This window comes from Gopherus flavomarginatus, chromosome 3 (assembly GCF_025201925.1).
Source record: "Gopherus flavomarginatus isolate rGopFla2 chromosome 3, rGopFla2.mat.asm, whole genome shotgun sequence".
Lineage (NCBI taxonomy): Eukaryota > Metazoa > Chordata > Testudines > Testudinidae > Gopherus > Gopherus flavomarginatus.
The window spans coordinates 157249516-157262047 of NC_066619.1; the positions used below are offsets into that span (position 1 = coordinate 157249516).

General features: G+C 45.9%; 1 protein-coding gene across 2 annotated transcripts in view; it reads left to right on the top strand.

Moving 5' to 3' along the window:
* Positions 1 to 409: 409 nt before the first annotated feature.
* Positions 410 to 12532, top strand: part of FGF5 (fibroblast growth factor 5) — a 38156-nt gene continuing 26033 nt past the window's right edge. For both annotated transcript variants that reach the window (XM_050945225.1, XM_050945224.1), the window contains exon 1: positions 410 to 722. In XM_050945225.1, coding sequence (XP_050801182.1) covers positions 410 to 722 — 313 coding nt within the window. The remainder of the gene's footprint in view (positions 723 to 12532) is intronic.

Sequence of the window (12532 nt, forward strand, 5' to 3'; positions counted from 1 at the left end):
TATGAATTATTTGCAGCCTTTGCCCTTGGATAGGAATTAGCCCGCTGTTGCGTAAAGAGCCGCTGGCGCAGCCGGGCCTCTGGTGCGATCCGCACCTCCCCTGGGCCCATGGGTGCTGCTTCCCCTCCGCCCTTCGCCTCTTCCTCGCGGGGCCACGCTGGACTCCCCGAAACCCGCAGCCGGGAAGCGGCGGATGGAGGAGAGAGCCTCCTTTCGGCTCCAGGCGTGCACCGACCAGTGAGATCACCGAGGTTATAAATATCTCGGTGCCAGCGCTGCGCTCCGGATCTCCCTCGCGCGCTGCAGCGAGGGGGGCGATGCCTTCCCAGCGCAGCTAGCCCGTGCCGCGGCGCAGACCGAGCAGGAGCCTGGCTCGCAAGATGCGCTGGGCACCCTCCCGGCTGGAAGAATGAGCTTGTCCTTCCGCTGCCTCCTCTCCCTCAGCCACCTGATCCTCACCAGCGCCCTGGCGCAACTGCCCCCCGGAGCGCAAGGCGGGCAGGCGGCCGGTGCCAGCAGCACCAGCAACACCTCTTCCGCTTCATCACCTTCCTCCCCCCCCTCCTCGGGAGCCCAAGGAAACGGGCCGGAGAGAAGCAGCTTCCAGTGGAGCCCATCCGGGCGCAGGACGGGCAGCCTCTATTGCAGGGTGGGCATTGGCTTCCATCTGCAGATCCACCCGGATGGCAAAGTCAACGGCTCCCATGAAGCCAATCTCTTAAGTAAGTTCAGTTCTCTGCCCTGGGACGGGCCACTGGGGAACCGAAAGCACCAGGGGAGCGAGGAAACCCTTCCCGGCGCCTGGGTCTTGGATAGGATTCCCAATCCCCTCCTTGGTGTGCAGCACCCTCGATCTATAGAGTGGTTTGGGCTGGCTGGGGGCAGAGGCCATGTTCTGCCTTTATGGCTTCCTAAAGATCAGCTAAACCCGAGCCCCGCAACTGGAGCGAGCAAGATTGTCTGCCAGATTGTCTGCTTCCCCGAGCTGGGGGGGTCTTTCCTGGCCTCATCTGAGCCTCTTTTTTTTTTTTTTTTTTTTTGCATTCCGGGCTAGAGATTAAGCAAAACAACACAAATCTGCATCAAATAAATGGTAATTAGAAGAAGTTGTAAACATACAGCTATTTGATGGGACAAATACCAGCAGTGACGGTAATTTAAACCAGGTTGAACGCTCTAACTAACAATGATGCTAGTACAGTAGAGAGGGGCTAAGTGCAATTACCTTGTGATGGCGGTAGTGTGTGTGCGTGCGCGCGCGCTTTCCTGCGAGGGAAAGTGTGTGTGTGTGTACGTGTGCGCTTTCCTGTGAGGGAAAGAGTGTGTGTGCGTGCGTGCGTGTGTGTGTGTATGAAAGAGTTATAAGAAAAGTTCAGAGAAAGGCCAGGCAATAGAGAGAGGCAAAACCGTGTATTTGAACTATTGGGACATCGCGTTCATAACGCTATTTGCATGCAATAAGGTTTGTGTGTCGTGTTGCAGAGTTGGGCAGAACTATAAGTACTATTTAAAAAAACAATATAATGGATTTGACCCTAATTTCTCATCCTCAACGAGTAAGTTGCCCCAGGCGGATACGCTCATTGATCCATACTGTGAGTAAAGGCACAGGATCTGGCCCTGCAACTAGCCTTGAACAAGTAAGCTTGGGGGTCATTTCCCTGTTTCACTCTATACTTAACGTTTTTTACCTTTGCCATAGCAGTGTGTCTCATTTCATTCATTTTTACTCGTTAATTATGGATTTGCTGCGCAGAGGCCGGGTACAGTTCCCCCCGGAAATCATTGAGATAAACCTTTGACTGTACGAAGTGATGGGTCTGGCCCCAGCCTCTTTACCTCTGTGGGGAAGAACTTACTCATGTAGCCAACTAGGAAGATTTATTCTACTGTTGCCACTGTGTGTGTTTTATAAGTGCAAATTTTAATTTCATAGCTTCATCTAATCTATCTTCACACACACACACACACACACACACACACACACACACACACACACACACACACACACACACACACACGTATATTACATGGATATAAATTAGATTAAATATAGATTAGGTGGCTATAAATATTCATAGATTATGTGTGTTTATATAAAATATTCTCAGGTCTGTGTTATGCAAAAGATCAGGCCAGATGATCACATTGATCCCTTCTGGCCTCGGACTCTGGAATATAGATGATGTGGTTATAATTCAGACAGACCCTGGGACTAGATGATATGGGTGTGAATGTGGCTAGTTGGGGACTATAAAGAGTTAAGACGCCGTCGCTATAATTTAGATGCAGGCCGTGGGAATAGGTGATGGGGCCGTACATCAGATGAGACTCGATGGCTCTCGGTGATGTCCATGTCACTCAGCTCGGGACTCGATGGCTGTTTGCACTGGTCACTAGCACGCAGTCTGCATGGCCTTCTGCTGTCCCAGCGGGTTGCTCCCCCCGGGGCAGGGAGTCGCAGGGAGCTTGGGGCAGTAATGATTGCAGCTGCTCTGCGAGCGGCCGGGGCAGCGGGATACAAGGAGCCAGAGCCGAGGATATGCAGCAGGAGGACAGGACTAGGGGAGCCCGCCCGGTGCCTCTGTCAATAATGCAGCGTTACCGGGCGGTAACTTGAGAGCTCAGCCATCGGAGAGCCCCCAGTGACCGCGAGCCCCCGGGTTTCAGCTGCGGAAGGATCGGGCCTGGCCCCGGGCCCAAGGGTGGAGCGAGCTTGCGATCGTTGGGTCGGGAGCCGCTGCGAGGTTGGGGCGGTTGCAGCTAACACGGCCCCGGGCAGGTGCAGCCCCTGTAGGAAGCCAGGGACGGAGTCCGTCCAGTGCAGCATTCTTTGGGCTCAAGGCTCTTCCAAATGGAGCGGCGCCTCTGGCTGCTGGGCTGGAGCAGGGGGACGCGTGCTGATGGTGGCTGGGAGGAAGGGAGCTCTGTCCTCTCCCCACGAAAGCACCCACCCACCCAGCTGTCTGCCTTACGCTAGCTCAGCCTGTGACATCCCTCCGCCCGCCGGTGCCTCGCCCTATTGCCACTGGGCCCAGCCAGGTATCCCTTGTCTCTGCCCCCTGTTCCTCAGCCCCAACAAACCGACAGAGGCTCCTGGTAGCCTGGAGAGACCCCAGAGTTTTAGATCTAAGCCAGGACCTCCCCGCGGTGAAAGGCTCTGGCAAAGCACGTTTAAAAGGAGGAGGGAGCAGACCCTAGAGAAAAAGGGTGTATAATCGGAGTGAGACCCGCAGAACAGCTGGAGAATCACCCGGCCCCTTTACCAGCCTATTGAAACAAGGGGGCGTGCAGGAAGGTGTCGGCCCAGAATTTGACCCACAAAGAAGAAAACGGTCTAGGACGACTGGGTAGGATGTTCAAAATAGCTCAGTGTTAGCTTAACTGCTCCCACGGAAATCACTGGTGAAACTTCCCTTGATTTCAATGGGAGTAGAGTTAAAGCATGGTGGACCGCGTTTGAAAAGGCCACCCATGGGAGTTAATTTATTTTCTGATAATGCAGCGTTTTCATCTGTTGTCCATGTCTGAATAATACTCAACTAAGCCTTGTTTTAAAATCTGTCACGCAATGGGGCTCCGATCTCTTTTCCTGAGACTTTCCTACAGTCTAATACGTTTTATGGTCAGCATTTATTTGCTGTTACTCATTCTAAATTTTTCAGTTTCTTGATTTCATTTTAGGTCTCTCTCCAACTGATTGCCTAGTTTGGATTCTTTCCCCTCAGCTGTAACACTTTACCTTTTCCCAAGAGGAATCTCTTTATGTCTCTTGGGATTATTATCTCCCATCTTCACAGTTTCACCCAATTTCATCTGTTATTTTCATAAACCCACTGTTTATGCCTTCATCCATATCACTAAAGAAGAAAGTAGATAATATAGGATTTAGTAATACCTAGCAAATGTAGATAGTGCTTTGAAAATGTAAAGGACTACAGGGTATTCAAAATGTCCTTTTTTTAAAAAAAAATGTGACTAGGTAAAATATTACCTTACTCAACAGATCTGCTCTCCTCCAGTATTCAAAATCGTAACAAATTATTACTCCACAAAAATAAGTGTGTACTACTTGTTAACGTTGGACAACAGGAATTGTGTTCTACTTCTACAAGTGCATCACCAACAGAATTGTGCTCTAGGTTCCAGGCAATTACATCTATGCAACCCAGTGAAAGCAATGGTGTTAAACACTTGTTACCAGAGGCAGAACTGGAAGACAACTTGGCTGCACAGGTATCATTGAAGGAAGAATTTTGCTCCCAGAACCTCTATTACAGATGATTGTGCACAAGAGGGAAAGAAACCAGTTTGATTTTTGATTCCATCTGCAAGGCTGGTAGTAAGAGAAAACATCATTTTAATAGTAAACAGTACATATTTGATATGGAAATAACAAACCTGGAACCCTTCAATGTCATCTTTATAGTCACTTTTCAGAACAGAGCCCCATTTCAACTAATTAATCCTCCAAGCAGCCATGTGATGAAGCAAATATTATTAGCTTCATGTTAGATCTGAGAAAATTGAGGTAGTAAGTTTAATAGCTGAGCAACTCCAGTGGATGTCACTGGCAATTGTGAGTGCTCAGGAACTCAGAAAATGAAGCTTCAGGCATGAGATTTTCAAAAGCATTGCACTGGCTTAGCTCAGCTCCCACTGAAGGAAATGGAAACAACACTTTTGAACATCACACCCCAGATGACTCACCCACACCTACATCACAAGTCAGTGGCAGTCACTATTAGACTTTAGGAGTTCCTGACATCTATTTCCATGCTCGTACCACTAGACCATACTGCCACTTAAAGTCTGAACAGATGCATAATGTTTTGTCCTGTCTTTCCTAACTTCCTGCTTATAACTTTGTCATTCTTTCCTTTTTTATGTTTTGTATTGTTTGAGTGAAGCAACATGATACTTTTGTTTAAACCTAAAACTCAGGAGAAATGCGAATACTCATCTCCTCCTGGAGGAGCTCCTGTCTTGCTGTTACTGGCTTTGACTACTGTTCAGATCTTACTATTACTGCACAATAGTCCTATTATTGGAAATCAAAATGGCAGAAAGAGCTGGTGGTGCTTTAAAAAGAACATTAAGAACATAGGGTGTGGTTCTGTATCACCTCTGGATGTGGAATGCTGGTTGATTCAAATGGGAGTTCTGCTAGAAGAGCACTTACAGAATCTGGCCCATAGTAAATAATTTAGGTCCTGATCATGCAATCAGTTCTATTCAGGCACAGGGCTGCACCTGGGCATAGCTGATTGCCTCACATTCTATCCACATTCAGTGTAATTCTTCCTAAAAGAAAAGATAATTTTGCACTAATTAATAGCAGAACTGTACTAAAACTGTGATAACATCTCATATTCTGTCCTTAACTCATCACATTTTTTTATAGTTATTGCACCTTACAGAGGGCTCCATTTGGCTATTTTTGAGGCTCAGTCACAAAACCTAGAAGGTTGTATGCATGACCAGGAAAGCCAAACTTATTCTAGATTCTGTCCCTTTAATCTTTTCCAGGCATTGGAGTGTGGATCTGCTGGTGGGTGAAGTTATTAGGTCTCTGTTTCAACTCATAGAGTTTCCAGCTAATGCACCTCTTGAGGAAGCAGCAAAGAGTCCTGTGGCACCTTATAGACTAACAGACGTTTTGGAGCATGAGCTTTCATGGGTGAATACCCGCTTTGTCGGATGCATGTATTCACCCATGAAAGCTCATGCTCCAAAACGTCTGTTAGTCTATAAGGTGCCACAGGACTCTGCTGCTTTTACAGATCCAGACTAACACGGCTACCCCTCTGATACTTGGCACCTCTTAAGGAGACAGTGTTGGGGATTCCAGAGGACGTGGCTGGGGAAGTCAGGCATCTGAACCCATTGATTCTCAGAATCAGTGGGGAAAGAAGCATTCATCCAGCAGAGGAGCTATCTGTCCACTGTTCTCTCCAACCTTCCTGACCTCCTGGGAACATAGGTACTCCAGGAGTCATGCTGCCATTGGCTCTCCTGCCTACAGTTACGCAAAATCACTAAGAGAAGTGCAGGTGCAGAGTGGAAATTAATGCTGCCAGGATCAGCATTAACTCCATGTGGATAGCCACATGGAAAACCAGCAGCTCTTCTCTTGATTCACAGACCCACCAGCCTGGTGGCCAAGTTGCTTCCCCAGGCTCTTGTGTGTGGCAGGGAGCATGTAGAAGTGTGAATCCTTCTCTTTCCTGTCATCACCCACTCTTCCTCTGCAATCCCCTCCTGCACAGATGGAAAAGGGGAACCAGTGTCAGTGTTTGACCCATACATACATACATATACAACCTCTCTATAGCCTCTGCAATACATCTCACACTGATGCTTAGACAAATAGAATCTCTCATTTCCTTCACTGGACATAATATACCGACTGCGAATAGTATTCTCTGGAGTTCAGCCTCGTTTGTTCTGTTGCTTCTTATTTAGACAGGATCATCTTTAAAATGATTTCATTAAGACTTGGAACATGTTCTCTTGCCCTGTACTGACTAATAAGGCTAAGATTTGGTCATGGTTATTTTTAGGAAAAGTCACGGACAAGTCACAGGCAATAAACAAAAATTCACAGAAGCCATGACCTGTCTGTGACTTTTGCTGCTGTGGCTCCGTGGTTTCCCCCAGCATGGTGGTGGCTAGGAGCTGTAGGGTTCCTCCTCTGCCTGTGGCAGCTGGAAGCTTGGGGGGAGGAGAGGCCCTCCGCCAATGGTGGCTGGGAGCTGCAGGGTGGCCATATTTCCCAAAGAGAAAGGGGGATACCCCCAGCCACTCACCCGACACATCACCCTCCCCTGTATGAGGCTGTCACCCATCGCTGGAACCCTGAGAAGGGCCCCCTCAGGAGTCTGTCACCTGTCCCTGGAATCTTGCAGGGGCCCCCCTGTTGCCTGTCACTGCTGTTGCCTGTCGCTGGAACCCTGCCAGGTCCCCGCTGGCTGCCAGCTCCAGTTCTGCAGCCCCTGGGGCTGAAGCAGAGAATGTCATGGAGGTCTCTGGAAGTCACGGATTCATTGACTTCCATGACCTCTGTGACATAAATGTAGCCTTACCCATAACTGAATCTTCATCACACAAGCTGCAATATCGGAGAGCATCTGAGAGACTCCTGGCCAAAGGGATATTTTGAGTGATTGAGCTCATCTGCAGAATTCTTCATCAAGGAAGTTCCAAGATCCAGTGTGTTTTCCTGAAGCCTCCTGGGGAGATGTGAGAAGAGGGTTGTGAATTTCAGAGGCATTACACAGACAAGGTTGTTCACACAAAAAGGTCAGTAGACTTGCCAAATAGCTGCGAAGGATCCATGAGCAGAGGAGGGCCCCTGTGCAGAGATCTCACTGTTCTCAGGTGAAATAGGGGCCGTAAGCTAATTCCACAGCCACATTCCCACCTTTTCAGTGACCGGGGAAGGAGGGTTCAAAGTTCTACAAGTGGGGAAGGTCTGAGCCAAACAAGTGAATCCCTCACAAGAAGAAGTCAAGAAAACTCAATAGACATGGGGTGAGAGGAAAAGTACGGCCATGCATTAAAAACCGGCCAAGAGACAAGAAATAGGGATCAGTTCTGAACATGGCAAAAGGTTAATAGAAGGGGCCCCAAGGACGTTGTCTAATATATTCATTAGGGAACTGGAAGAGGGGTAGACCAGCAGAGTGGCAAGCTTTTCAGCTGACCCTTAATTATTTGAGTATAACAAGACTAGAGAACATTCTGAGGAACGTCAGCAGGACTGTATGCATCTAGATTAATGGGTCATATGAAAGGTGGTGTTGAGAAAGGCAAGAAAATACATATTGCAAGGAATGGTTTGAGCATTTTTGGGTTCTGAATTCAGTGTAACCACTCCAGAAAAAAAGACCTGGGTGTTATTGGCAGAAATAACCTCAGCTGAATGTGCAGCAGCATTGTAAAAAGGGAACAAAATGTACAAATGGATGAAGAATAGGATAGAAAATAATACTGAAAATATTATAATGACATTTTATAAATTGATGTTCTGCCCTCACTTGGAATATTGTGTTCAATTCTGGTCACACCATATTAAAAAAGGAGTAGTGGAAATAGAAAGGGTTCAGAGACAAACAACAAATGATCAGAGACTTTTTTATGGGGAGAGATTGAAAAGACTGATATCATTTAGCCTAGGGCAGAAATCAGAAGGACCTTAGTCTCAAAAGTTTTTCCCTATAGGTGGACCTTAGGGCTCCCCACGGACACAGGGGTTCTCTCATATAGAGCAGTTTTTAGGATGAGGGCCTAAGAGGCAGCATTATAGAAGTACACAGAATAATCTATGATCAGGTGCTCTTAACTATCTCTTTGGAGAATTCAAGAACAAGGCAATATTCAATGAAACAGGAAGGTGACACATTCACAGTTGGTGAACAGAATTTGTTTTAAAAACAGCAACTAATTAATGGGTTGAGTTCCTTGCCACAACACATAACTGAGGCCAAAAGTTTCAGAAGTGACAAGTGATATTGAATGCCCAACTTGAGACACTTGAAAAAGGTCAGATTTTCAATAAATGCTGAACACCCATGCCCCTCTGAGGTGTCTCAAGTTGAGCACCCAAAACTTGAGGTACATAATATCACTAGTGACTTCTGAAAATCTCCACCTAAGACTTTCGTAGGATTCAGGAGAGGGTAAGATGTTAATATGGATAATAAGCACATGCACAGTGACCGCCGATAGGTTAAATACATTTTTTTAATAAGCAAAATGCCACATCAGGTACAAATCACCCGCTAACTCATGAGATTTAGGAAGCAGATTCCCATATGAGCAGATAAATCCATAATTGTCCATTATTGGGTTGTTTCAACTTCATTGGAAGCACATGGTATTGGCTAATGTCAGAGACAGAATATCAAACCACTGGTTTGATCTAACTCCTGTGTTCCTAGGCACTGGCTGGGCAGGACCGGGTGTCTTAAGGGGAAGTGCACCTTGTTAACCCACATACCCTGCACAGACACAAGGGGAAAGGGTTGTATTTACTTCCCAAACCTCTCCATGTAAGCGAGGCCCAAGAAAGATGCAGCAGAGGAGATTCCTGCAAAGAGGCCCCAACAGAGCTGTGTGGCCAGGAAGTGGTGGGGTAGCACTGGGGACCCACACCTGGATCCTCAAAGGTATTTAGGCTCCTAACTTCTATTGATATCAATAGAAATTAGGAGCCTAAATATCGTTGAGGATCTGAGCCCCAGAGCCAAATGGAGGAACATGGTCTCTTTGTCAGTGCCGCCTGTGGATCATGAGGCTTGGGAGGCAGAACCATGGCTTGTTCTATGCACCTTGCACAGAATTTATTTCCCCTCTTAACCTTTTTTTGCAGGTTTTTGTCATGGCAAGTGGTGATCTGGTCCTGTCTCCAGTCTGTTGCATTATGGCTACAAATCTGCACTGGTTGTCACCTATGAGATTGGCAACTGCTTCCATTCACTTGGCTACACTCTATCTCTGATCCACAACACAGCTTCTACATAGAGTAAAAAACCAGACTGAAGGCGGCAGATGGCCTGTTATATTGGAAGTGTGCAAATAACTTTTCATGTTAGGTTATCTGTGCCTATTTGGGTCACACCAACCATAAAAGCTGAGAATATGCAGAGCTGGGAGGATGGAAGAACCCAAGTGAATCAACAATTCTGTGGTGTACTCTTCTAATGCAGAAGTTATGCTAAAGCTAGGAAAGCTGCAGTGTGACTGTCAGGTCAGAAGAGAAAATACAGGGCCCTCTTCTAGCCAGAAATATGCTTGTGTCTCTCCTACTCAAATCTGTGGAAGGATGTTCTAGTTCAGGGGTCAGCAACCTTTGGCACGCAGCTCACCAACTAAGCCCCCTGGCGGGCCGGGCCAGTTTGTTCACCAGCTGCATCCGCAGGTTCGACCTATCGCGGCTCCCACTGGCCACGGTTCACCACTCTGGGCCAACAGGGGTTGCGGGAAGTGGCGCAGGCCGAGGGATGTGCTGGCCACCACTTCCCGCAACCCCTATTGGTTTGGGACTGCGAACCGTGGCCAGTGGGAGCCGCAATTGGCCGAATCTGCAGATGCTGCAGGTAAACAACAATCCCGGCCCACCGGGGTGCTTACCATGGCTAGCAGCATGCCGAAGGTTGGCGACCCCTGTTCTAATCAGAGAGAGCACTGGACTGGGATTCAAGAGACCTGGTTCAGTTCTTGGCATAACTACAGACTTCCAGTGCGAACTTGGGCAAATCACTTCAGCTACCATCTGCCTCAGTTTCCCTTCTTAAAAATGGGCATAATATTTCTCCAACTCATAGTGGGGTCGTGAAGATAAAATCCATTAATGATCATGAGGTGCTCAGATGCTACAGTAATGAGACTATAGAAGTACATAGATAGATACATCATATATCTGAAGTTGGAATTGGGCCCTTGCTATGTAAGATATGTACATTTCTAGATCATGCAGGTTGCAATTCTTAGGCTGAAAAAGGTTAAGGGTGGGACAGGTACCGTCTGACCATGCTTCTGATACAGAACTACTCTGTCCTTAAATCTGAATATCCTTGCTGATGTGGGTTCAATCAAACCTCAAAGGCCCCATCTTGTATTTTTCTTGTATACCAGAACTCCTCCTGAAATAAAAAAGAGATGTGTATGCTCGGGGATTGCAGGACCAGATGGGAACATTTATGATATTCCAAAATAGCTTTATAAAAGTGAGCTTATTTTATTCATTTTTCAAAGCATATTGTAATCCAAATATTTCCATGGGTAAAGTTCTCTCTTTATCAGAATGGCGTGGCACAGGGGTTCTCAAACTGGGGGTCGAGACCCCTCAGGGGGTCGTGAGGTTATTACACGGAGGATTGTGAGCTGTCAACCTCCACCCCAAACCCCGCTTTACCTCCAGCATTTATAATGGTGTTAAATATATAAACAAGTGTTTTTAATTTATAAGGGGGGGTCACACTTAGAGGCTTGCTATATGAAAGGGGTCACCAGTACAATAGTTTGAGAATCACTGGCATAGCAGCAAGCATAGCACATTCCTCACATATATTATGTACAATACTATACACTATTATGCAGTATTGCACCATTATGTAGTTTATATAATTTCTTTTGGCACAAATTATAGTGGGATCAACAGTGCTGCTGATCGATTCATTCAGTGGCTCTTTGCACAATGAAATTATTGATTAGGCTTTTAGAGAATGATGATCTTATATAAAATGAATTGTCAAGCATACCTGTATTTTGGGGTCAGATTCTAATTATTTGTGCCACTTTGAAACTGAAGTAAATTTATTGACTCAGTGGAGTCACTTCTGATTTACACCAGTGTAAGGAGATCAGAATAAGGCCCTCCGTGTATTGGATATTGGAATTAAAGATAGCGAGATTTGGCCCAACTGAAGTGACCTTTGAAGGCAGAAGTTGTATGGGGGACTCTGGTCTTTAAAGTGAAGAATCCTAATAATTTTAAGAATAATTGGCATAGTTGAATTAATATACAGTAAGGATCAAATTAATCCCTTAATTGATAAAAGGAGTTCCCATTGTCATTAGGCGTTGAAATCATTGATGCAGGCCAAATATGGTCATAATTTTGCATCATGTGGCATGAAAAACTCGTAAGAATAATATATTTTCCTGGTATTTTAAATATTTTTTGTTCTTGAAAATTTGGCATAAAAATGTCAACTGATATCAAGAATTAATCTCCCGGTTTTGCTCCGAGTTTTGGAAGGGAAAAGGAAATCTGAAAAAACTTTTTTTTTTTTACCAGCTCAGTAAATGTCTTTATAGATTACTTTTTTTTATGTGCGTGTATGAAAAACCTGTGTACAGCAAGCTGAAAAGTTACAGTCTCATAAATTTTCAACAGTCAGAATAATATAGCCCCCCCAAATGAGGGTGTATGGATGTAGAACAGAAAAAATGAAATATTATTGATATAATGAAAATAAAGGGCCTGATTCTCCTCCAACGTACACCGCTTTTATACAGTTGTATGTCCATTGACACCAGTGCTGTTATTCTTGATTTACACTAGTGTTAATAAGTGCAGAATTAGGTCCAAATTGTATATATACCCATTTGCTTTTATACATATATAGGTATTTTGGTTTATTAATATATAAACAGCTCAATTCACTTGCAGGGAAACCTGGGCTGTAGTTTCTTACTTCTGGAAAGTCCACCTGCAGAGGAGAATGGGGAGATCATAGACATGCATAGTGATTAAAACCTCCACTCTCCAGGGGACCCAGAGCTGGTTGTCCCAAGCAAACAGTGGATGGTGCTGGGCAGAGAGGGAACATGGATAGGATGCTCAGAAGAACTGATCCAATCCATTTCCAGGGCAGCTGGTGGGTTCCTATGGAGACATGGCTCCATGGGTGAAAGTAACTTAAAGGATTTACCAGTACCCTGGAGTCCTGAGCAGGGGGCGTGGCCTCAGCTGGAAGAGGTGGGGCCTTTAAATGACGGGGCCCTTTAGATCAAGATTTAAAGG